The sequence below is a fragment of the Mchenga conophoros genome, linkage group LG20, assembly GCF_057382185.1.
Source record: "Mchenga conophoros isolate Kocher_MC1m ecotype Shallow Benthic linkage group LG20, M_conophoros_male_GT1.1, whole genome shotgun sequence".
NCBI classification, from domain to species: domain Eukaryota; kingdom Metazoa; phylum Chordata; class Actinopteri; order Cichliformes; family Cichlidae; genus Mchenga; species Mchenga conophoros.
The window spans coordinates 4,759,673-4,785,603 of record NC_140545.1 but is presented as its reverse complement, the minus strand read 5'-3'; the positions used below and the strand labels follow the sequence as shown (position 1 = coordinate 4,785,603).

At 46.5% G+C, this 25,931-nt stretch overlaps 1 protein-coding gene across 6 annotated transcripts in view; it reads right to left on the bottom strand.

The window, feature by feature from the left end:
- Positions 1 to 25,931, bottom strand: part of samd11 (sterile alpha motif domain containing 11) — a 50,145-nt gene that overhangs the window by 2,924 nt on the left and 21,290 nt on the right. For 4 of the 6 annotated variants that reach the window (XM_085258504.1, XM_085258505.1, XM_085258503.1 and 1 more), the window contains exons 4-12: positions 22,742 to 22,851; positions 15,768 to 15,785; positions 15,608 to 15,700; positions 12,398 to 12,562; positions 7,193 to 7,346; positions 2,082 to 2,197; positions 1,825 to 1,903; positions 939 to 1,717; positions 347 to 480 (exon numbers count right to left, since the gene is read on the bottom strand). In XM_085258504.1, coding sequence (XP_085114630.1) covers positions 347 to 480; positions 939 to 1,717; positions 1,825 to 1,903; positions 2,082 to 2,197; positions 7,193 to 7,346; positions 12,398 to 12,562; positions 15,608 to 15,700; positions 15,768 to 15,785; positions 22,742 to 22,851 — 1,648 coding nt within the window. The remainder of the gene's footprint in view (positions 1 to 346; positions 481 to 938; positions 1,718 to 1,824; positions 1,904 to 2,081; positions 2,198 to 7,192; positions 7,347 to 12,397; positions 12,563 to 15,607; positions 15,701 to 15,767; positions 15,786 to 22,741; positions 22,852 to 25,931) is intronic. The other 2 variants (XM_085258501.1, XM_085258502.1) reach the window with 2 other exon arrangements.

Here is a 25,931-nt window from a genome sequence, read left to right as displayed (position 1 = left end):
ATTTTGGAACGTCGCACAGCCTGGATTAACACACAAATGCACGTTTCATTCACACAAGCTACACCTACATGCACTTTAAACTCACCGTCATTCACACAAACGTGGCTCAAACCATTAAACATGACCATGCTCTCTCATGCATCCACACACATTCACAAAAACCTTGAAAAAGCTGCAGGTTTACTGCTTCTACCTAAATATAATGAGACGCCTTTGACAGTACTGCAGTGGTTTTGGGGTTTGAATTATATCTTAGTACACTGTTTTTCCTCTATGGTTAATAATCAGCCTGCCCCTGGCCTCAGTCCCCTTCTCTCTCTCTCTTTCCTGCTCTCTACGTTCTCACCTGTGTGTATTCAGCACATCCTGCCAGGCTGCTTATGAAGCCGCACACATCCTCCACACTCCACTTGCTGATGTCCTCCGCAGGGTTTGCTGTGGCCGAGTCCTCCCCATCCATGAAAAGACCTCCCAAAGAGCCTGAAAAAGCAGCAGTGGGTGAAAATGATGTGTCAATATATACACACACCAGGTACAAAGGTGCTATTTGTTTTCAAATGTGTATTTTTTTGGTTTGGTTTTAAGTGTCTGTGTTAAGTAAACTAATAGATATCTTAAACTCATTTAATAAATGACTGTTACAGTTTCCTTCAGGTGCTCATTACCAGTCTTTTCTTATGCTTTCATAAAGTAAACGTGCCGCTTGCTGCTATGTCATCCCACTTTATGCTGCAAACCAACAACCCCCTCAATCCCTCCCTTCTGCCCACGTGGCTGTGCTGTTGGTGGCGTGCATGTGGGTCACCCTGGGGTCAGAGGAAGAGGCCCTAACAGGGAGAGGCCTCCACACTAGAGACACGCACAGAGAGTGATTCTAATGGATTTCACGTGTCAGCTCTGAGCTCTGTGTGTCGTGTGTGCGCGTCTGAGTCTCTCACCCGTGTGAAAATAAGGGTTGGCGTAGGGGAATCCGAAGGGAAATGACTGGGCATGAAGAGCAGGTAGCGGTGGCAGGAACCCTGGTGGCAGGTGGTACCTCAGATCGGTTTTGCCCAGTCCAGTGGTAAAAAGGTGGCGACTGGGGGACTCTGTACCTGCAGAACTACAAGGGGCGCTCAGCCTGCCTGAGCGCTCTACAGTCTCCTTGGCACTGTCACACACTCCCTTGCTGCCAGTGTCTTTACCCCTGTCCTTGGGTTTACTGCTGGACTTGGCACCGACTCTCTCCAGCCTCTCATCGCACATCTCTGTCTCGCTGTCTGAGTCCTTCATTTCCTCTTCGTGCACTTCCATGTCTTCCTCCCTTCCTCTGTCCTCCCTTCCTTCTCTGTGATCCCCACTATGGATTTGCGTCTGGGGGACCCTGCGGGCCATCTTTCTGGATTCGGCATCTGTGCCAGCAGTGGAGCTCTGCGGCTGGGTGTCTTTGGGTGTGGACGACGCCCCCGGTTGTTGCTGTTGTTGGTGGTTGAGTGTTAGGAGGGGCGTGGTAGCCCCGTGTCGAAGCACCAGCATTGCGTTCGTGCGGCGGGCCAGTTCCTCGCGGAGAGGATGGCCCTCTGGGATGTCATGGAGGCTCCGCAATGCTGGATGGTCGAGAGGAATTCCAGGAGGTAGAGCCCCCAGAGGGTCAGAGCCCAACAGACGTTGCTGTTGCTGTCGCTGGTGGAGATTTTCCAACTCTTTCTGTCTCAGCAGCTCGGCTGACATCTCAAGTCTGCGGCAGCGAAACACAGAGAGGTTTACCACACAGTCCAAAAGCTTCCTAAACCCATATCTTAATACTTTTGATGTAGGCTTTCATCATCACTTTATTAAACACACCTGGCCAGGTTCTGCTTTCTCAAGAGCTCCTGTTGGCGGGCAAAGAGCTCTGCTTGAGCTGGCTGAAGGAAACCGTAACCTGTAACAAAAACAGCACAAATGTAACAATGCAATGTCCCAAGTTTTGGAGGAATCTTTGAGTTAACATGTTACAAACTAAATCAAAGTGCCAAAAAGAAATACTAGGGTGAAAATTTGATTTTCTTTGTGTGTTGTGCAAAAGTATCCATCTGGCCTTAGAATTACTTATGACTCACCGGGGGCTTGGCAAAGAGCAGAGGGCATGCCAAGGAAAGGAGGCCGCAAGTGAGGTCCTAAGGCGATGTGAGGAGCAGTTGGAGGGGACAGTAGGGGTGGAGGATGGGACATTTCTCTGTGGACACAAATTAAACAAAAACATCAATCTCAATTTTAATTTTACTAAATAGGTTGAAATAACACGAATGTTCAGCACACGCGACTTCCTACGTCAGTGGAACAGTTTTCACTTCACATTTTGATTTTTTTCCCCTCTCTCTTCTCAGAAAATTTCAGCTGCTGCTCTGTGTGTCTGTGTGTGTGCGTGCGCGAATGGTGCCACACTGCCAATGTATGCAGTGTATTTTTATCAGTGGTGCTCCAGAGGCCCTCATGTCGCCCCAGCGCCTCATCAGTCTTGTCACGCCGCAGCAAGCGCCGCTGGCCATTGCTGTACCCTGGACTGCAGCCTTTCCTTTCCCTGCCGCCTCACACATACACGCCACAACTCCAGACCCACACACATAATGAGGGCTGAATGCACAATGCCAGTGTGTCATGCTCCGACAGCTGGGGCGGCCCCTGCGTCTTGACCGGGGCCACGGGCTGAAGGACCTTCTAATTAACACTCATCCCTCCTCTCTTCTCCTCCTCTCCCCTTTTTTCTGTGTGCTCTTCTCCCTGCTTCCCTCCCTCTCTCCAGGCTGCATTGAAGCCAGTGAAAAGATGGAGCATCCTACAACCCCTGTTTCTGAAAAGGCCTCTCCATTATTGGCTTAGTCTTTTGTCCTCTTTGAGGGGGAAAGGTGAGAGGCACCTTTCCCCCTTTTTCTCCATCTCTCCCTCTGTATTACCCACCTTTTTTCTGTTCTTTACTCCCTTCTCTCTCCTTCTCTATGACCTCTGAAAAATCTGTCTGCTCTCTACTGTTATTCCTTTTGCCTGTGTATTTTTATCTCTCCTCATCCCTTCATCTTATCCTGTTTTCGCCTTGTGCATCACTTCCCTTTTTCCCCTCCCTTCTGTCATTCTGTCCCTCTTTCAGTTTGGCGTGCATCCTTGGGGGCGCGGGAATATGGCTTCTGAAGCAGCACGTAATGTGTGAAAAGTGAGGCATGTGCACTTTGACCCACTGAAGGCGTCAGAGTGTGCGAGGCTTTGATCCCAGAGTGGATGATGATGCCGCCCGCCTGCTCTGTCTCTCTACCCTCTCTCGAGCCTTTTCCTGAGCTCAAGCTCGAGCTTCTTTTACCCACACGTCTCCACTTCACTCCCCTCTCTGCTCCCCGAGCTGCTGCAATCACACCAATCAGAGCTCAGCTGTGCGCGACTGCCGCCGCACAAAAGCATACACGGGAAACAAGCTGAGGAAAACAACAGAGTCAAAACCAACACTGGGACACATGCGACCGCAAATATTGTTTTGCAACAGTGTTCAAATTAGCCAGCGCCTGCATGTCTCCCGCCTCACTAAATGGTGAGGGAAAAGAGAGAGAGAGAGAGAGAGAGGGGAACTGTGAAGAGGGAGGGCACATCTACGAGAGCTGGTGGATGAGATGGGGTGGTGTGGGAGGTGTGAGGTGGCAGAGGCAGCACTGAGAGGGTGGGTGGGTGTGTGTGCTGGAGAGGGGAGGGAATGGGGGGGCGGCAGCATTCATCGATCGCCTCCGCCGCTGAAATGTTAATGCTAATCGTATAACCGCTCTCTCCGGCGGTGCCTCGCACTCCAGTGGCAGCTCCAATTAATCTTGGGTGAGGGCTGTGGCGCGTGACCCTGGAGCCGCGAGCCGGGGCCCCGCTAGCCGCTGCTTATGTAATTACACCGCCCAGTGTGTAATCACCTGGCCTAATCCCTCAGGGCTAGCAATTAGCCTTCCGACGCGCAGTTCCACTAGGCTACGTTAAGGCGCCCCCCAAGCCTCCCCCCCCCCGCGCTGCCCGACCATGGCTCCCGCATGCCAAATTCCCATCACCCCCCCCCCCACACCCCTCTGATATTCCCCCTTTCTTCTTCCCTCTTCTTGTACCGCCTACCCTTGCCTAGCGTTAGCCCTCAAATGAATAACGGTCAATTAAAGCTGCATGACTGGGGCTGCCAGGCGTCTGCGCCACCATAATTAGGCCTAATCACGGGGAGTGAGAGAGAGAGAGAAAGAGGAGAGAGAGAGAAGAGAAGGAGTGTTTGTCTGACACTCCCCTCCACTCCCTTCCTTCATCTCTCCCTCTCTTCCTCTTTTTATAGGAGGCAATTTTGAGGGAGGAGTGGCAGACATTAGTCGTTTTGCTCTGGGGCTGTGTGTGTGTGTGTTGGGTGCTCCTACATGTGTTTGTGTGTACTTGTCTGTTTTTCTCTGTGTGGTTTTATTTTCTCTTTTTTTTTTGCACCATCTTTGCATTTTGTTGGCAAACCACTGACATGCTATAAAAAGATGAGGCAAAAAAACTCAGAGACTGAAAATAGGCAGACTCACAAATGCAAGGTGGACTCATAATCAAGCAAAACTGTATCGCTGGATTCTCTCTTTCAGCCTGTGTGTCTCCTGCCTGCAGTGAGGCCAGGGGCTCCTGGGGAATTCACTGGTGTGTGGCGACCTGTCAGAGTGGCGACAGCGGCCCCGTCCCACAGCAGCCCAGGCAGTGTGTGTGTGTGTGCATAAGTGCGTCTGTGTAAGTGTGTGTGACAGGGCTGCCCTTAATGACTGGAGCGTGGGGGGATTAGGAGCGCCGCGCGGCCGCCTTCGGCTCCTTCTCCGCAGGAACACATTTACACAGGAAGCTCATTAAAATGGATGAGGCTCCCTCCACGCTTGCGCTCTCTCTCCCTCTCCCACCCTCCCCTTATCTCACACTCTCCCGATCTCCTCACTCCCTATTTTTGTTCATCTCTCTCTCGCTCTCTCTGTTACTCCGTCATCTCGCCATCTCCCATCTCCTCTCTTCCTTTTTTGCTTCCCTTTCTTCATTCCCGCTTTATGCTCCAATGTCCCCCCCCCCCCCCCCCCACACACACACACTCTCTTTACTTGTCTCTACCCCTCCCCTATTTGCCTTGCAGATGCTTGGTGAGCTTAGTGCCATTTAAGGCCAGACAAATGGAACGCCAGGCTCTAAGCCCATCGAGCGGCCCTAATGATTTGTTTTTAACAATGGGCCCTAATGGGCCCCAGGTAATCAATGATGAGGGGTCGATGGAAAGGTGAGCCACGGAGAGAGTTAGAGAGGAAGAGAGGGGAGCGCTTCCATCTCTAACTCACTCCCTCAGCCTTCATTCTTCATTTTATTGCTGTTATTATTTTTTTTTCAATATACCAATTATCTCCATATTAATTTTCTCCTCACTTTTGTACTCATTCTCTCTGTCCCCCCCCCCCCCCCACCTCTCTCTCTCTTCTTTTTACTAGTTCTGTTTATCGTTATTTATCTATTTCTATCGTCCGATAACGATATAAATCACAAAAATGTAACATTTTCTGTAAATTCTGTGAATCTCGGGCAGCTCGACTTGCGTGAAGTGTTTCCAGCTGCGCGTCGTGTAGCTGGAGTCGAGTGTTTTAACCGATGCATGAAACGATACATTTTTAGACATAAGTTGTAAAGGCCGCCGTTTTCTTTGTGCGTATTTATTACACGGCGTGCTGCGGGGAAAAGCCTGTTCTAACGTTTGAGTCTAAGGTTTATTTTTTAGCACCTGGCCGCTCTTTTCTACTTCTCATCCGTAAATAATCTGCTCTTTCACGTGATTCAGTTTATTTTGAAAAGTCTCAACAGGATCTTGAGCTTTATTGCGAAAGGTTTATGTGGAACATAAACAAGCGGACACGTGATGGTTTTACCGTCATTGTTGCTAACCACAACGCATAAAAACAGGCGCTTGTCCGTCCGTAGTGTGGTTATATTAAATATAAGAGAAAGAGAGAACTTTAAGAAATTAATATAGCCACTACAGTGACCGTCAAAACGATGAAAAAATATTGCTGTAAACAGTTTATTTTGCGACACCACAAAACAAACAATAGCGTAAAATGAAACGATAGACGTTTTTATATGGTCATCCGATATATATCGTTATATCGAGCAGCCTTAGGTCCATTTGTCTTTTCTTCCTGTACTACTGCTTGGACAATAGCACAAGTGATAGACAGATTAAACTGTTTCACTGAGGGTTAAACAGAACGCACAAGCAGGGAAGAGTGAGGTAGAGACAGACGGACGGACGGACGGATGGAGGTAGGGTGAGGCCTAGTTAACTCTCCCCGGTCCTGTGTGGCTAATTACTTTGTGTGCTGTCGGAGAACAGCCGCGGCTCACTGAGTACATTCACACTGCACCACTGGCCTCTCTCACACACGCGCACGCACACACAAATTAGCAGACATATTCACACAAACAAACCCAGATTCAATCCGCATAGATGAGTATGCATGCAGACCGCCAGCTTGAAAAATGGAACAAACACATGAACACTCAGCCCCCCCCCCCCAATCTTGCCACAACACACACACACTATATACACCCCCACAGTCTCCCAGAGCTGCACCACACAGCGCCTGGCCGCTCTGCTTCCTGCTTATTTCCCCCTCCTGCCCCTCACCAACCCCTCTCTGCCTCTCTCTCATGCACACACAAGCGCACACACAAGCGCACACACCCTGCTGCCGCACCGCCGGCCCATTATCGATCCCCCGCCTCTCCCCGCGCCACATAAATAATCGACAAGCAATTACCCGCCCACTCCCGCTGCCCCTGGCTTTGTTTGGGAGGCGCAGGGGCCAGCGCTTTGGGGGGGAGGGAGGAAGAGCTGGCGTGCAGGCGTGCAACTCCACAGTGGTAGCCAAGAGGTTATTGGATCCTCAGTTTAGCCATGTATGTGGAAATGCACACGCTCACACCAACTCTGCAGCACACAGGAAAAGCCAAATATGAGATCAGATCTCGCTGAGGAAGGTGGGGGTGCTATACAGTGCTGTGCTGATGCAAACTGGCAGGTGATTAACTCCAACTCTTATGGTATGAAGTTATATACATGTGCCAGGTGGATGCAGGTGTTAGGGTTTCTTTTTTCCTAATAATGAATAATGCCGGTATTTGCTTCAACAGCTACAGCTGGTTACGGCAGCGCTGATGTTTTTACCTGTCGGTATAATGTGCGTCCCGATGCTGCGGCAGGCCCTGCTTGCGTCTCTGGCTGGATGAAGAAGAGCTTCCCGCCGAGGGCAGGTGAGCTTCTAAGGCCACTGGATTCCTCACCGCCGCAGCCAGCGCTTCCTGGCGAGCTCGCAGCATGTCTGCATTACGGAGCAAAGGGGCAAAACAGGGGAAAGCACGGCAGGAGGAAAAGAAATGAGATGATAGTGTTGATGTGACAAAGATGGGATAAATATGAAAGAAAAGATGGATCAGAAAAGAAAGAGGATGTAAAGGGAGAAAGGGTGATGAAGTTTAGCATCCAGTTGTATTTTACTGAACATTTGTAAAAACACAATTCAACTAATTATACATTTAGCTGCTGATATTTGGCTTTTAATATGTGATACAAGTTATTAGAACAAAAAACAGAAGTGGCACATGCTCTCAAAAGTTATTTATTATCCTGTAGTGATGGATTTAAGGGTCAAGTATGCAGGCAGCTTATAAAAACACCCAATAAGTCATTAAGAACTCCACTCGGCCTCATTCCATCTTTACACTGAAATGATGGATTTTCTTATCCATTCATCTACATATACAGATATCCACACAGAGTTTAAAGCCATGTGTCTTGCTTTGGAACTGAGCTGACCCCATTTAAGTGAATGAAAAGTAAAATTTCTGCTATTATTTTTTCTGATATTTATTTAAAAAAAAGCCTGCTGTGCAAAAAGCAGCACAGTATGTGCAGAGTGTTTTTACCCCTCACAACCACCACCACCGTGCCTTCTCCCTCCATCTCTACCTGCCCTCTCCCCTGCACCTTATGCCCTCCACCTCTTGCCTCATTCCATCTCTTTCTTCTCTTATCCCCCTCTCCCTCTCTTTCTTTTCCTCCCTCTCCCCGATTCTCTCTCGCCCTCGAAGGAGAAGAGGACTCATCATTATCAAGCCAGGCCAGGCCACACCAGGAGACATGGCTTCTAATGAGAGAAAAATCCATCCTGCTCTCTCTCCTCCCTCTCACTCTCTGCCTCAATCTATCCATCCCCCCAACCCTCCCCCAACTTTTTTTTTTTTTTTTTTTTTAATTAGACAGATCCCTCGGGAGCTAGGGGCCATTTCCGCCGCCGGTACGGGTGTGATGTGTGTTTCTGTGTGTCTGCGTGATTTAGGTGCTTACGTGTATGTGCCCGGCTGTGTGTGTGTACACGCGTGTGTGCGTGTGTTGAAGCAGTTGAGCGGGCGCCGAGGTGGGGGGGTGAAGCGACAGATATTAATGCGGCCTAGCTCCGGTGTATCGATCTGTTTGCTGCGCCAGGCCGCGAGGGACTCTGCTGGCGGCAGACAAGGGTGTGTGTGTGTGTGTGTAAATGGGGGGGAGGAGGATAGGGAGGGTTGTGAGAGATAAGGGAAGGATCAGAGGGAACTGAAGCCCCAAAGCGCACACACACACACACACACACACACACACACACACACACACACACACACACACACACACACACACACACACACACTCTGTTGAGCACTTGCATACAAGGTGCAGTGAAGACAGGGTAGGATAGTTGACCTCTATAAGTTTCCTTTGGTCGCAGTCCCACCTCCACCAATTATTTTGTATGTCTGGCTCAGTTAAAGGGTTTACTTTAGCAGTTTTGTTAGTCTTTAGGAGCACCAAGCACCCAACTGAGAAAGAATGGTCACAATAAAAGCTGCAGAGACAAACACACCAACTTTTAGTTGATGTTTAAAATAACAGTTTGGCTGAGGCAGATGACACTGAGCCATAAATGTTTCCAGGGGATTCTGAAAAGTTAAGAGGCCATGAAACACTTGCCGTTCATTAAAGTTCATTAAATTACTAATGTTCTAAGTATTTGTTATTTATTTATTTACTGATGAGCAGCAGACCAGCGTTTTGGTTTCACTGTCATGTTTTCATTTCTAAATGCGACATACGTCCTAACATTAATAAATTTCCAGACACATTGTTTGTGTTTTTGAGATCCTACACTTCCCATCATGCTTCTCATTAGACTTTTAAAGGAGTCCAGCCAGCCGGACATTTATTTTTAAAATATGAAAATCAATCTTAAAACCCCCAAATATGATTTCCCAAAAGTAACTAAGACCTTGAATTTGACAGGTGTAACAGGTGATATACTCCCTTAAATCGACACAGTACAAGCCTTATGACCTTTGCTTCTCCGTCTATTATTTCTTCCTGTTATTCTCTACATGTTCACTCCATGGAAACGATGCATCACTTCAATATTAGGTCCATATTTTCTCTCTCCCTCCCTCTCTCTTGAATTCTCTTTCATGTGAACTGAGAGCAGCATGGTCACCTGGGGCTCTAACCCTCTCTTTTTTCTCTTTGTGTGTGTGTGTGTGTGTGTGTGTGTGTGTGTGGGGGGGGACAGATTAGGTGCTCGGACTCAGAATGTTCCCCTCTAAAACTCTTGTCTCATGTTGCAGCTGCTGGCACACAAGAGGAGAGCCCCTCTGACTACAAATTAGAGTCCTAATTGCAGATGGACACACACACGCATACACCTCTTTCTTTGCATGAGTTATTTTGGGAAGTCCCAGTTTGTCATTCGGACCCATTCCACTTATCCCTCTTTTGTGCCATCCCATTTTTCTCCCCACCACCATTCCGGGAGTTGGGCCTAAATCCCCTCAGTTAAGCCGGGCTTTCCTCAGCACGAGAATACAGGGGAGCGCTGCGCTGATGCAGCTTGGCCGGCCCCGTGATGGATTTGGTGGACTGGCAGGTACACAAAAGCCAGCATCTATCCGCTAAAGCGCACCATACACCAGAAAATTAAGCATCTTTTCAGGAAGAAGCATTTATCAGCATTTAGCCAGTATCATAGGCTTATGCAGCTGTAAATATGCGGCATGTGTGCTCATGCTGAACGTCCTCGTCCTTTGACCAAACGCACTGCTTGATTTTTTCACTTTTTTGGGATGGTGCTAGAGGTGTTACGCACAGCTCCACATTTCGACGCTGACTGAACTCCAAGAGACAAAACAGGAGAAGACGCCCCCCCCATCCCACCCCTCCTTTCACTTTCATCTGGATCTCTACCCCCACCTCTCATTTTCTTTTCTCTCTTCTTTACTCTCCTTTCATCATATGAAGAGGGAGGGAAAGTCCTCCTGGCCATTTCTACATCCCTTCCTCCCCTCCACCTCCACCCCCAATTTCAACCCTCCACCCCCCCCCCCACCCCCACCCCTCACACCCACACTCCCAATCACTTCTTTTGGTACTCTTCTTTTGCCCATCAGGTCCAGAGAGAGAGCCTCTCACACAACACGTTGCAACTACACATTTGCGTGCACACACATCTAGACGCATGCAAGGAGACTTGCTCTTCACCCCCACCTCTCCACGCACGCACACTTTCATTTTCTGTGCCCCACACTTCAAACACATGAAAGGATGCTCTGCGGGGACCAAGGCTAAAGGGAGAGTTGGCGGTAAGGAAAAAGGAGGAGGAAGAGGGGAGGTGGTATAAAAGCAAGCATGAGAGGCAAATGTATAGGAGAGATGAGGGGCCCCGGGGGGGTGGGGGTGGCGTAGGTGGTTAAAGAAGAGGGTCATGGGGGCCTCATTGGAGACCAGGTCAATGTCAAGGGGCTCGCTCTCGCTGAAGTGATTCACATCGGCCTCTCAAGAGACAAAACAGCCATCCCTCTGTCCTACATCCTAAACTGTTCACAGTGTGGTTCCTAACAAGCGCCACCTGTTAATTGGAGAAAGGGAGGATGTGGAAGCAGTGTTGTGTTTGGCAAATAAACCTGTAAACAGCCAGTGGATTTATAGAGAAATATGGAAGGGTGGCTGTCAGCACTAGCAAAGCCTGCACTGCCCGTGGCTCCTCAGCCACTGACAGCATCTAACACATATAAACAGGAGTGTGCTATGTCACAAGGAAATTATCTTTAAGTGATGGGTTCATTTAGTGTGTGGCAACTGTAACTTGTTTTATATTTCTTCCTCGAGGAGAAGTTATTTATTTGTTCTTCCCTCATTTGTGTTCCTTCTTCATTTCCTCTCCATAGATATAAATTTTTTCCCCTCTTTACCCGTGCCTCTTCTTCTCTGCACAAGTGCTGGTCGCACAAAGAAAGCATATTTGCAGAATAAAGGATAATGTGGAAACTATCAAATGATTTGGAATGTGGAAGTGAAGAAAAGGAAGCGAGTATGTCAGCATCGCGCCAGAGCGCCTGCCTCAAAACCGACAGAGCTTCTGGGAAAGGAAGCCGGTGATCAGACTTAGCCCAGGGCCATAAAACCCCCAGAATTTTGCCTCTAAACTCTAGAGGGGGGGTGCAATTAAAGCTTTTATAGGCTTCGCCCCTAGATTTGCAACCGGCAATTAAAAATCATTACTAATCAAATAAAAATAAAAGCTGCTCAAACTACAATTTGGCCCAAGCACTGATTGGATTTATACTACTGCAAGAAAGACTCGTGTAAAAAAAAAAAAAAAAAGACACTGGTAGCAGTCAATGTTACATCCTGTAGAAAAAATGTGAGAAAAATATTAACATTTCACGCTCAGCGACAAGAACAAGAAGCCAGCTTATCAATCTGTAACAACTTTTCTCATTTTCTCTCCTCCCCGCCCATCAAACTCCAGTTTCCTCAAGATAAAACTGGGGGATTTTATGTCTATAGAAACTCAGTGAATATGTGACACACTAGAGGTTTCCTGGGTGAGACTTAGAGGGTTGGCAGGCAGCCAATGAGAGCTCCTGGATCAATCATGGCGTTGATGCATGTGAAGGCTTGTGGGTGTTGTTAACAACGGAGAGTCGGGGTGGTCAGAAATCACCCTGAGAGACACTTTGACACTGGGTGGGCAAGCACCGCAAATAGAAATGTCAGCCGTCTCAGTGGCCGGGGTTTCACAATGGCAGCGGCGTGGCACGGTGCTACATGGTAGTGTGAACACAGAGCTGTACTCCAGGGTTACCAGGTAGCACTGCACCTCAGTGACTTAGCGACAGGTGATGGAGGAGGGTTATTTTGTTTTGTTTCTTAAAAGATGCTTGAATTAAAGTGAACAAAAAGAAACCTCTAGATCTTTTATGTAAGAATTTCTAAATATATATTACTATTAAGAATTTAAAAATCTGTGGAGTGGGGAAAGATTAGAAATAGCAAGACAGAGCTTTGTGTACTGACCGTGACCGGGCAGACCCATGCTGCTTGCTAGCTGGTAGAGGCGTTGCTGCTGCTCCTCGTAGGACCCTTGCTCGCTGAGCGCTGACATCATGCGCCTGTAATGTTCCTCAGGGCTCATGTGGCCGTGGCTGCCGCCTGCCTCCACCCCTGGGCTCTGGGAGTTTTCTGCAGAAAGGAGGGGAGGGATTAGCGATTGTCAGTAGCAAACTGATCGGGAAATTTCTTTTAACTTGATCTCCAGGCTCTGAAGCTCTCCGCATAAATTTCTATCACCTCAGTGGCACACGAGATATTTATAGGAAGAACAGTCCACATTCATTTGCATGTCACGATTGTGCAGAGCACGCCACAAGCAAGAGGTTGCATGAAATGTAATACTGTTAGCAGCCTCAAAGCATTAGTGGCTCTAAATGGTAACCAGAGGTCACAGATTTGTGAAATTTTGCAGTTCAACAGCTAAAAAGCCGATTCAACATCAGACACATGAAGCACTGTGCTTTAACATTACTGCGAACTTTATTGTCAGATAAGAAATAGTGATTCAAACTTTTTCTAGTTAAGATTTGATTTCAGTTCTTAAAGGTACTAGACCCTTTGAGAAATACCTAAATATTAAGCATTTTTTGGTCATATTTTCTCATTTTACCTAATAAAACAAGTATAAGTTTTATGCATATGTTAAATATGAGTCAGAACATGTGCTTTCAAAGATCATGAAGGTCCAGTGGACTGGAAGCCTCTTCACATGAAGCTACATGCGTAGAGCCATGCATTGTTAATGTTCAGAGCCTGACCCCATCATGAACTCACAATTTCTCTTACACAAAGCGCATCAGTAGCTCCGGTAACACTGCAGTGATGAAACTTACTGTATATAATGCAGAAAACTCAACAGTACAAAACAACTCTCAGCTTCGACCACTGTTAGTGTGGGTACGTGTGTGTGTAACACCTCTCTGTTGTGTTTAGGGTGTTGCGAAGACAATGCGGTGTATGATGTCTATCTAGCCGTCAGTCCCCCATACTTAATCTCCCTGCCTTTGACCTCCCTCTTCCCCCTCCCTGTCAATAGTAACATGATCTAAGGTAAGAACGGAGGGGGATATAGGAAGGTGGTTAGGGAGTTCGAAAAGGGAGACAGAGGATGAGGTGGAGGAGGGAGAAGCAGAGGAAAGAAGCAGGGGTTATTTTTACCACCCTCCTCCTTATTGAAACCTGAGTCTGGCCCCGGGCAGGCGAGCAGGAGTGGCGCTGAGGAGCGGAGGTGGGGTGGAGGTGGTGAGGGAGGAAGCGAACACGCAAGCATCTCTGTCTCCACCGACAAGCTCCAGCTAATCCACCCAAGGTCCTCGAGTGTTTGTGTGTGCGTCCGTGTGTGCGTGCGCAACTAGTCTGTGCCTGTCTAAAGTTTTCCTGCTCTCTAAACACAGCAGGGGGTGCCGACTTTGCAACTGAAAGAAAAACAGACATCATTTACACAGTGGTATCCAATCTCTCTGGCTCCATCCACACACTACCCTCACAGTCTGTCTCTTTTAGTCTGTTCTCCACCTGCATTAGTCATTAAAGGATCTCTTGTGTCACCACACTTGGAGGCAAAAAGATGTAACTTAGCATAGATAACACACAAATACTAACCCACGTACAGGTGCCGCGTCAGGCTTTGGGTGTGGACGGAGCTCAAGGTTAAGACACAGGATCAGCAATGTTTTGACAAGGCTTAAATGCACTTTTCTGGACAGCTGGCTGCACGCACACACACACACACACACACACACACACACACACACAGAAACAGAGTCTGCTTTATCAGTTTCTCTTGTTTCAGTTTCAGTTTGTGCATGTACAGCAGAGGAAGAATGTATGTATGTATATATGCAAAGCATATACAGAGATTGTGTTTTTAAAACCAGAAACCTAACCATACACACTGTGAGAGGCACAAAAACACAAACTCAAAACACACAAACCTCCATTTGCCTTAAAAGGAAACCGAGCCAGAATACACAAACACCCACACACACTATTCTCAACCAATAACAAACCCATGCATCTTTCAGAGGCAGGGTTGTGTCTAAGTAAGACGATAATGGCCACGAATGAGTGCTTCTGTACACAGAGAAAGAGGAAAGAGGCTCCAGGCAGGACTGCAGTCGGTCAAAGGTCACCTGGTGGCCAAAGGTCAAAACAGGGATCACGCCGAGCTCGACACAGCTCAGTCTTACATCCGAATCACACACAACTGCTTTCACTCATCTAAATTTTAATCCATACTTTAACCCTCAGAAAGAAGATTTTATTAGTTTGTCAAATAAGAAGTGCAGTGTATGCACAGCGCTTGTGAGTCTGCAAAGATAAGATGTGTGGTGAGCTGCCCTTGGGTTTTGCCTGCTGTATAATGCATCAGTCAGGAAGTCTTCGTCAGGAGCCCAGAGGGACAGACTCGGTGGCCGTGCCAGCTCCACGCCGGGCGCCTGGTTTCACACCACACGAGGGAGATATGAATAATAGAGGACAGCGCCCGGATTGCAGCACTACAGAGGAGCACCGTCTTACCAAGGTGTGCCTTGTCAAGGTCCGTCATTTACGCTGTGCTAATTTCACCTAGAGAGCAAATGCTTATGCTCATATGAGTGTGTCTGCCTGAGGATATTACTGTACACATGTGTTTGTTTGGAAGATGACAGACGGGACAGGCGCCCATGCCCTCAAATCACAGTTTTCATTCATTTTTTGTGGAACACACACATATATAGAGGTGATCAATGTTTGATCTTTTTCAGGGCTAAAAATGAAACTCCTAAATGGTTTTCATTTATTGATATTAAATCACTTTGTAAGTAAGAACTTTGTTTTTTATTTAACTATTTATTCGTTTTTGGTGGCACCCTCTAATGTGTGCATATGTAGGAAGAAAGGGGAACGAGATAGCTGCTTCTACATGCTCCTATCTCAACCAGGAGCATGTGACAAACTGAGATCTGGCACATCGTTTGCTCTGTGGGCCTCTGTGACCTGTAGTCACCCATAACACCTTTCTCTGCAGGGATGTTTGCATGTATATTTGGAGAAACATGATTTGGGGTCAACATTCTGACATTCACCAGCGGCCGAGTCAACTTCCATCTTTTCTCTTTAGTCATTCCGTCTTTTTTCCCTCAAACAGTTTCACACATCTGTAACATCACAACACACAAATACACTGCCTACCTTTGGGGGATACACTGCGTAACTTCTTGCTTTCAGAGGGACACTCGCTGCTGCTGTTGGGAGAGAAGCTTCTCCTCTTGCCTAGAAGGTCATCTGTAAACACACACGGAAACCAATCAGAAACAAAAACCAGAGTAAAGACTCAATATTGTGTCTCTACCTGTGTGCATGGTGGCTGCTTTGGAAATGGTAGAAGAGAGAGAGAAGTGCGAGTGAAAAATAACCAAGGAGGAGGAGAGAAAGATGAAAAACAGAATGAGTGAAACAAGGCACGGGCGTCTGGAGAGGTGCATATTCTGTCAGAGAAAAGAGAGGCCCTGCACTGCCGTGGATGACGGATCTGCCCCCCTTAGTCACGTGTTTGTTTGTCTATCTAAAGCAGGGAGGGGGGCTCTGTCTCTCTGTGCCATAATCTCTTTCCAACAGTCTGTCCTCAAGTGTTATCACCATCCTTCCTCTCTCTTTCTTCCTTTTTTCCAGATGTTGAAGCAAAACCCTCTGACTGAACTAAAGTGCACGAGATCCTCTCAGAAATACCGCTCAGCTGACATCATGTCTGCCTCACGTGTTTTTATTTTAATTTTCGTTTTTGTACCTCTACAACAACTTTTGGTGACCTCCCATAAACCCTCATGTCTCTTCATTTCTCCATCCCCTTCCTTCTCTCGTTAGTGTCATTTGGGTGTGTTTGAACCTCAGGAGCATCTCACTCTCACATTAACACCTCTCTGGCTCCTCTTCTTCCTCCCTGTTGTCCCCACCCCTGCCACTAGAGCTGCTCCCCCCCCCCACCCCTTACCTCTCCTCCCCTCTCATCTCTCTCTTCCTTCCTTTCCCATCCCCTCCCACCCCCCCCCCCCCCGCCACCTCCCCTACAAACACACCTCAAATCAATACAGGCCTTATCAGAGAAGGAGGAGATACAGAGCACATCGCACGCAGCGCCGGCAGGAAGGAAAGAGGCGTTTGTCATTGCGCTCTCTCTCTCTCTCTTTATTTCTACTTCCTGCATCTCTGATTTTTCTCCAACTCTGTTTCTTCCTCCACACAGACAGCCAAACCCATCGCAGTGACTTCTTCTTCCCTTCGTTCCACTTTCTCTCTTTCCCATCTCAATGCATAGTTTTCAGGGTGAGGCGAGTTCCCCCCCCTCCCTCAAGGAGAATGGTTCATCTCTCTCTCTCTGCTTTTTCAGCAAAGCAATTTTTCATCATTTGCACAGCAGGTGTAAACAGTGCGGAGAAAGAACGAACACAGAGTAGAAATAAAACACGTCGTCATCATCATCGCAACACCCACGCAAATATAGTTAGCTCCGCCTCTTTCCTGTGTCCAGCATTAATATTGCTGGTGGTACGTGAGAGTAAAGCTGATATGGTGTCTGAGCTCTGACCTTTAACCTATTAGCCAAACTTGTGCCTGTTCCTGTCTGCAAGGGGAAACAGAGGAGGGAAAAAAAAACGGATTTAGACAGGACTCTGAGGACTTTGCTGTGCTGCTAAAGGAGTGCCGGTGTTGATGAGAGGGCGAGCGAGCAAGCGGGAAAGGATGAGAGGGAGGAGGTTCACTAATGATCCGGTGTTTGATGTTACCTCTCAGGTCCTGAGGAGATCCACTCCCTATACCATCCAAAAGAAACAGCAGGAGGAGGCGGGGGGCACAGGGAGTAACGCTAATGGACAAGTGCATGCATACACACAAACTGGATGCTTTTTACCATTTCTACTTTTTCTCCAATCTCTTTTATGATCTCTCTTTCCGTTTTTCTTTCTCGTTTTCAAATCTCGCTTGGTACTTTTCTTTCACTGGTCCTTTCAGGTGAAAAAAAAACGAAGGTCTCCATCTATCCTATTAGTGAAATATTAACAAAGAGAGAGAGAACCCCCATTAGTTAAAGCCCCTCTTCTACCAAACACACACGCGCTTAGACCCACACCCACAGCCTCTCATGATCAAACACACTTGAGTCGTCTCTTGAGCCGACCTCACTCAAGACACTGCGTCTCCTGAGCGAGTGCCCGAGGGCCCGAGATTTGAGGGCGGAAAGCTTTTAAAGCCAATTAAATGGGGCTTCTTAGAGCACCGGCGCTCCCTTTTAATGCCAAACCCTGAGCTCTGCTAGCATCTATACTAACCCTTTTACTCCCACTAACACAGCTTACAGTCAAGTTTGCTACCTTAGGCCTTTCCCTATCACCTGCTTGTTAATATTGCTAAGGAATTAGTGGTCGTGGAGTCAAGAGTTTTAGTCCGCCTTCAAGGCTGCTATTTTAACTGTCAAAATACAGCAATTATTAAGTGCAGACAGCGTTTGCTTCTAATGATATAACCCCATGTTTTAGCTTTTCTTGGTCAACAGACAATCTGCAGTCTTGCCTTTTTTTCAGACGTGTATGTGAACACACCATGTTCCAGCCTCTTCCTCAGTTCCTCCTTGCTAGTTAACCTCCTCCTTATCTGCTGTTCCTCCCACTGAGAGAAAAGATAGATGAGAGCTGAGGGATAGAAAGAGAAAGAGGAAACAGCAGGACCTAAACGACTTCTCTTTCATGTGACACCAGCAGGGCGAATCATCAGCCAGGAGAACGTTCCCCTTCCTCTCCTACTCTTTTTTTTTTTTACCCCTCTTCTTCCTCAAACTTTAGCCCTCCTCCTCTCTTCTCTCCATCCTGTGGAGCGCGTTGACAGCTCAGACAGCCATACTCCTTAATTCCTCTCTTACTCCGTTAATCTGTCATCTTTATCAGGCCGAGGAAGGGGAGGGGGAGGCGGCTGAGTGGAGGGAGCAGCTTGGGGGGGTGGGGTGACAGGCGGGGACGTGGGGTGAGCCGCCAGCCGCAGCCCCCCGATCAATCTCCACATTACAGCTGACAGAATGGTGCTAATAACTTATTGATCCCTCCTCCGTGCGCCGGGGCCTCCGCCGGCCCTGAAAGCCCTGGCATTGATTGGCTTACGGGCCGATGCAGCTGGGAAAGGGCGGTGTGGTGGTGGTGGGGGTGTATGAGAGAGGGTTGGGGGTGGTTGATGGAGTTGGCACGAGTGGAGGATGCACCACAACAACATGTGCAAATGTTCACCAATAGGAAAACTGCCACAAAAAGTGCTCGTCTTTCTTATATGATGGAAGAAACTGAAAGACGGACAAACAGAGCCAGAAAAAAATCCCAAAAGGAATGGAACAAAAAAACCCCCCAAAAATCTGACCTTAAAATGAAAATCTGTGAGTGTGATATTTTCAAGAGATCATAATTATGTAACCAAATAAAACCAAAAGTAGGTTTTGTCTTTGTCGTCCTCACTGCCTTCAGCCGGATACAGTCAGTCCCTTCTCGTAGGAATCCTCTGAACAGATGGCGTTACACGAGAAGTTTCCATCAGCAGTACCAGTGGTTTGTTTATAATGTCGGTTATGACAACCACTGTGACTACTATGACAGTCACCCAGAAAAAAGTTTTTTAAAATTACTAATATGTAGGCATCGGTACACCTCACTAGGTTGAGTAGGCTACCCATCTAGCAAAAGACCACTGCAGAGTGCTTTGTTGTCTACTCTATTTCCCAAAATAACGGCTACAAAACTAATCTGACAACTGTCTGTCCTAATTCTATGGAAATACCATTTATTTTTGAATTTCCTTTTAAAAAGTCAAAAGAAAAAAAACATGAAAGAAGTAACTAATTAGAATTAAAAATAAGTTTGATTAATAAATAAAATACTTCATCATCCTGAATCAAGAAACACAACATATAAAAGAAAGGGAAAAAAACCATCAAGAAACATTTATATATAATATTGCATAAGTAGATTAAATATCTGAAAAAAAAAATCTGTAAATGGAAAATTTCTCAATTAAACTTTTCCAATAAGGTTGTTCTGAATCCAAAAATGATGTCTAATATCTTCTGTCAGTCTTAAATGTATTGCTTTCTTTGTCAGATCTTTCCGTCTTCCCAGCATTCATCCGTCTTCTTCTGCTTACAGAGACTGTTCCTAGGCAACAGTTCATGCCCAAATATGCAAGCTAATATTCCCATTCAAACAACGCGCAATTCGCAGGTTATTAAAGGCAATTAAAGATTTAAAAGTGCCAAGAAATATTTCTGTGACGCACAACTCGACCGACTGCTGATTCTGCTCAAGTGTAACTTTGCACAAGTACAAGCAGAAAAGAAAGAAACAATACAACTACAGAAACTACAGGGTTTCTTTTAAGCGCCCAGGCATGAAGGACAAAACTATTTTCACTATTAATTCAACTATTTATTTTGTCATCTTGAATTTCACATCTTGACAGAACCATCAGCATGTCTGTTTGAGAAACCATGAGAAAGCGTTTTGTTATGGCAGTGCAATTACATCCCTGTTAAGCTGTGGGATGTTTTAAAATATTTACTATCCACATTTCCCCTTTTTAGCCGCTGTATGACAGAGCTAATATAAGCACACATCCTGGAATGTTTACTTTGGGGGCAGAATTGCCTTTCTATGCTAATCATGTAATAACTAGCTGGTAATACTTTAGAAGCAATCAGTTTGAAAGAAAAAGGCCTTGCACAAACACGCTGGGCTGCAGATTCACACGCAAGCAAACATTTAAAACCAGGCCTTTCGAAACCGCACACGGAAAGGTGCGCATGCACAAACACACACAAAAATGTGCTCAAGCCCCAAACCGCTGCTGCAACCCCCAACCACACACACGCCGACAGGCTGTAACTGCTTTTGAGAGCCTGAGTGTTGGGAGCAAAGAGAGAGAGGAAGAGAGAGAGCGGCGGCCCAAAAACACCTTATCTGCCTGTTTGAGTCTCCGGTCTGACCGCAGAGCCACGGTTTACAGTCTCCACAGGCAGCCAGACTCTCAGCATCGGCGCCCCTGCCCCTCCTGCCTCCTACCCCTCCTTCCCCTCCACCCTCCTCTCCGCCTCTAACAGAGCCTCTGAATAGCCAGTGGCTGGGGATTGAGAGAGCGAAGCAGGGGAGGGACGGATGGAGATGGGAAGAGAAGGGAGGGAGGCAACCTTCCTGTCTGTCTCTCAGATTTAATTAACGGCCCACTCCGGCACAGAGACGACCCGGCAAGCCTGCTTCCCTTTCCTCCTGACCCACACACACACACGCACGCACACACACAAACACACACACGGAGCAGTCCGCCGCCATAGTTGCTGCTTACCCTCCCTTGATACCACTACCGCACTCATTCATCTCATTTTCTTCTGGCTCCCTATTTCCAAATGTTTCCTCCATCACAGCATCTCCGTCTCTCGCTGCTGCAGACTTTTTCTTCACCTCCTCCTGGCTGCCTTTCTCCCTTCTTTCCCTCCACTGTTCACTGGTACACATTAAACACCTCTGGAGGAGTCGAACAGCAGAGGTGACTGATGCAACAGCATAAACACATAAACACAAGCATTTATGCTGCGCCAATCCCAAAGCCAAATAATCCACTGCTTTAAAACTTCATGTACATTTCACCCACCTAAGTATGTGGACGCAAATTCGAACTTGAGTTGATATTGCGTAGGCATGCAGATGTATAACTACATGTTATTTGTGTGTAATTGTGTGTTTGAGAACGAGTGTGTGTCTAATTTCACTGGCAGACAGAATTAGAGCCAGTGGCTGATCGGATTGGACTTGTTTACAGACACGAAGCGAGCCGCTTAGGCAGCCTGTTAAATCTCCCTTTAATGCTCAAGCGGACAGATTTTAGGGTCTTGGACCCCCTACGTGTAGGCCACACTGTGCGCGCACCATCCCCCATTGCTGCCCCACACCCACCTCCATCCCCTCTTGTCTTCCCCCATTAGGAAAATCATTCATGGCTCTGATTTCTCCATTAAGTTTAACAGCTGATTAGACTGGTGTATTGGTGGAAATCTGTCCCAAACAGGGACCCAAAGACACCGGCTGAGCTGGCTGTTTAGCAATCTAATACTCTCCCCACCTTGCACCCACTCTACCTCATATCGCAGGCACCGTATGGACAATTAATCTGGCAGACAGAGTATATGAGCACACGGAGAGACAGTATGGAAGTGTTGGGTCTGGGGTGATTATGCCACTTGCTGTGCCTCCTACTAATGGGATAAGAAGGGACAGGGGTTGAACTCCGGGTAACAGCAAAGCAAAGGTATGGTCTTTACTGATAAAAAAGGCACCCAATTATTTAATTAAGGGTAACTGCATTTATTTAAAAGTGTTTGGATTATCTGATAGAAGTTTATAATCCAGGGTTATTCATGTGTCATGATCAATATTTTCACCTGCAGGCAAAAAATCAAAAAAAAGAAAAAAAAATTAGCAGGGATAAGAAAAAATAAAACTCTTGAGATTAATTAGTTCAACATGAAAGGCCTTCCAACTGTTTTAAGTCTTCAACAACCCTAAAATTATAGTTAGTGAACTTCTTATATTACTGTGATAATGTGAAGATTTTGCAAGTGTACCATCAAAAACTACATAAACATACTTGTACGCCACTAAAGTTAAGTGCAACTTACAAAATGTGAGCGAAACATACAGTACAATGGACTTGTTTCTAAACAGTGACTTACACAGAGGCTTTCTGAACACCCATATGTCTTTGATGGCTGCACAATATCCTCATACAGTCTACTTGACAAATAGCTGTGATTAAATGTGGTCTGTGTTCTGTGTTTAAGCTGGAAGCAAAGCTCTTAGCTTAGCACATGCACACCATGGTTCCTCTGCTCACATGAAACTGGATTAATGGCAAACAAAGCTATTTATTCAGAGGTAATTTAAAACAGGGGGTTTAGCCAAAAAAAAAAAAAAAAAATCCTGGAGTGCGGCAGAGAATGTGGGAAGAACATTAAGTAATCAACATGAGCGACCTTTAGGAATTACTAATACGCTTATGTTAAATTCCCTCAATCACATAAATTACAGTAAATTAAATGGTTAATGGAACGTTTACATGTGTTTTAGGAGGTGTAAAGGGGCATGTATCATCTGCCTACATGCAAAGGAAGAAAGAGAAAGACAAATGTAAGAAAGAGAAAGAAAGAAGCCACCTTACATTTTGCATACATTACAAATGCGTACTGTTAAAACACACACACACACACACACACACACACACACACAGGCATCATCATGATCCTACCTGTGTGTCCAGTACTGGTGCTGTGGTCAGAGGCGGACTGGCCTTCGGGCATGCCGTGCTGTCTGGTGTGGTGCAGGTTGGAGATAATTGTAGAGAGGTCAGTGTCACGACTGCAACACACAAAATACACACACACAAACACACATAGAGGAAAGAGAGCACAATTAAAAGTAATGAACAAAAGAAATGAACTAGTAGTAAACCCAAATCAGTGTGTAAGCAGCAGCATTCAGCATTCATACTGTTTCACATAAGACTTACCACCGAAATCCTCCATACAGACAGACCTGCGCTCTATAAAATGCACATCTTCACACAGACTCAGCAGCAACAAGTGGCTGTCCTGTCAACTGGCTCTTAGCTCTGAGGTGTGTAATACACTCTGACAGACTACCGCATCCAGCACTTTCAGGTCTCATCCCTACTCATCTTCCACACTAAGATGTATTAATGAACATATTCACAACCCATAAGCAGTTTAACAGCTTAAAACCCGCTCTAATAATATGCAAAGACAGGTAAAGAATAGTTAAGATAAATAAACGATTCGATCGCGCTTGGGAGTGGTTTTATTTAATAAGAATGTATAAAATCCTCAAGTATAAGCCACCATTGATTGCGCTAACAATTAAAAAAAGGAGCTGCAAGTCTTCTCTAGTCTTGTGCCTACACTAATGTTAAGTTCCTCACATGATTAAAAAAAAAAAATAGAAAGAAAATTATTATTCACAAGAATTTCTCAAACACCCTGTCCTGCCCTTCAGCACCCAGAGGAGGAGCAGGAGGAGGGTTAACAGATTAGACCCAGATTTGGTTGGAGCCGCTCTGTCCTTTCAAATTCTCCACCAGCTGCCTTTCTAAACTCCCCACACCAGCGGACCCACACAACTGTGTCATGGAGGCATTTCATTTGCAATCTGATTACCATCCTGATCGCATTAAATGGCATAATGATGGGAAATAGGCGCTTAGCGTTTGAGGGTAGCGTGGCCGCGCGGTGTGTGGAGTGTAGTCAGTGTAATGGCAAACAGCTTGTGCGGCAGGAGAGGTACAGGGCTGAGTGTGTTTTTTAGTTACAGTCTACATATCTTCTGTCATAGTTATGCGATATACCTGCTGCACACAGCTGTCCCAAAGCCCATGAGGATTTAGAGATTTTTGCACATACATGCTGTGTTGTTTTCACAGTAACCCTAACACGTCATTTCACAGCATCAGCAACCTCTCGTGTGAGCAGCAATCTCATTTACAGCCTTAACTGGCAACTTTATTGAAAGCAGAAACATCTATGAAGGGGGTCTGGTATGACACGGCAAGCACAGTTTATGGGACAGAGGCGGTGAATGGTTCTTAGCTGCCACCACTATGACGAGGCCACACTGTTTGCGGCTGCTGGATTTGGGTTTTTACAGTCCCATGATTACAGGCTCCTTCTGTAATGTCAGGCTGTCGGTCGCCAAGCTGTTTTCCACACGCTAACAGAAAAGATGAAGGGTAGTGCTGAGGACCTCATGCTGGCCCTGCTGGCCTCACCAGTCACCTCTCAGGCACAGAGAACCAATGACTCAGAAAATAGTCGCAGACAAAACAGTCACCATCGGTTGCTAAGCAAGGAGACGCTTGATTGGTCTGTGACTGCAAACTTTTTACACTAATGACAGACTTCTTTTTTAGAGTGCAACTTACTAAAATTGGTAGCTCTAAGCGTCTGTGAGGGCAATGATTTTCTTCAAAAACGAAAATGAGGTCCAAAGAAGGTTTTTTAAAGGTCATTATTGTGCGTTTGTGTCACCCACTGACTCCAAACCATGCCATCCGTGCACAATGCAGTTAGATGCTCTACTGTGGGAAGCTGCAGCCAAATCCATCAATCAGTTAGCTGCATTATAACACCACCCTCTGTCCATCATTTAAAGTGATCGTGATAATGCCATCGTGAACTTCTCAGAGAGGTGACGGGGTTATTATCCCATGGTGAAGTGGCCGCTCAAAGCCGTGCACGGCAAGGACATTGTTAGTTGGGTAATTAGCGCACTTCTCCTGAGCAGTCCCGCCTCAGCTCGGGCTAATGAGGGCCTAGCCTTATCCCCACCCACCTATGCCCTCCCTCAGCCCCCTCCTTCGCTCAGTCTGCGAGCGGAGGCAAGGTCACTCTCAAGCCGTGGAAGACGGAGAGGGGGGCTGGGGATGCTGTTTAAAACCCAGTCACCTGAGTCAGCGCTCCCTAAGGAGCTCCTAAGGCCAGGGTTAGCTGGGAAGGACGGAGGCCTTGGAAACGATGGAGGGAGGGGGTTATATAGCGGTTGTTGAGCCCGATTGCTAAGAAGGACATGAGCCGACTTCTCATCACCCACGTGCACCAGAGACAGTCACCTCCTGCTTATCTCTAAACTGGTCAGTAGTGTTCCTTTGTTACTGGACACAGTGAACCAGACACTGGGTTAGCCAGAGTGTGTCATTAATTAAATACCACTATCTACTAACATTGATTATGACAGTTTTATGTCATCAGTAAACTTCCACAAAGGCTGAATTTAAATTTCAATACAATCCATCTCCAGCTATGATACTTATTTTTTTTAGCCTGTATAAAGCAGAACATTGCAGTTCTCAGAGTAACCACTTGAGGCTGGCTTCAAAAGTGAGTCACTCTCATGTGAAACTGTTAAATAAAAAGCATTTAAAGCCATGTTCAGTAGTTTTGGGCTCCATAGTTTTCCTTTTCATATGCATTTTCATAAAAAAAAAAAAAAAGGATGCTGGTAAAGCTCAAAGTTAGGGGAACGGGTTCCACCTTTGTGCTTTTTGGAACATTTTTAATGTCTAAAGTATCTGACAAATAAGATCTGCTGTGTGGTGCAACACATAACATATTGGAAAATGCATTATTTAGCATTATTATTATTTAGCAGATAACTTTGTATGTGCATTATAGTATATACCATGGGTCGGCAACCCTAGGCACGCGTGCCAACTGTGGCACGCGAAGGGTTAACTGATGGCACGACCATAGCTGGACTGGCCATCGGGCATACCGGGCATTTGCTCGGTGGCCCGGTGACTTTTTTTTTCTTTGTAACGGTATAAACAATGAAAGGTGTTGGATTGGCCAGATGCTGGTCGGTGTGTAAAAATAACTCAGTTGTTTGGTGGTGGCTATGGCGGAGCTTCCACAGATTCAGTAACATTA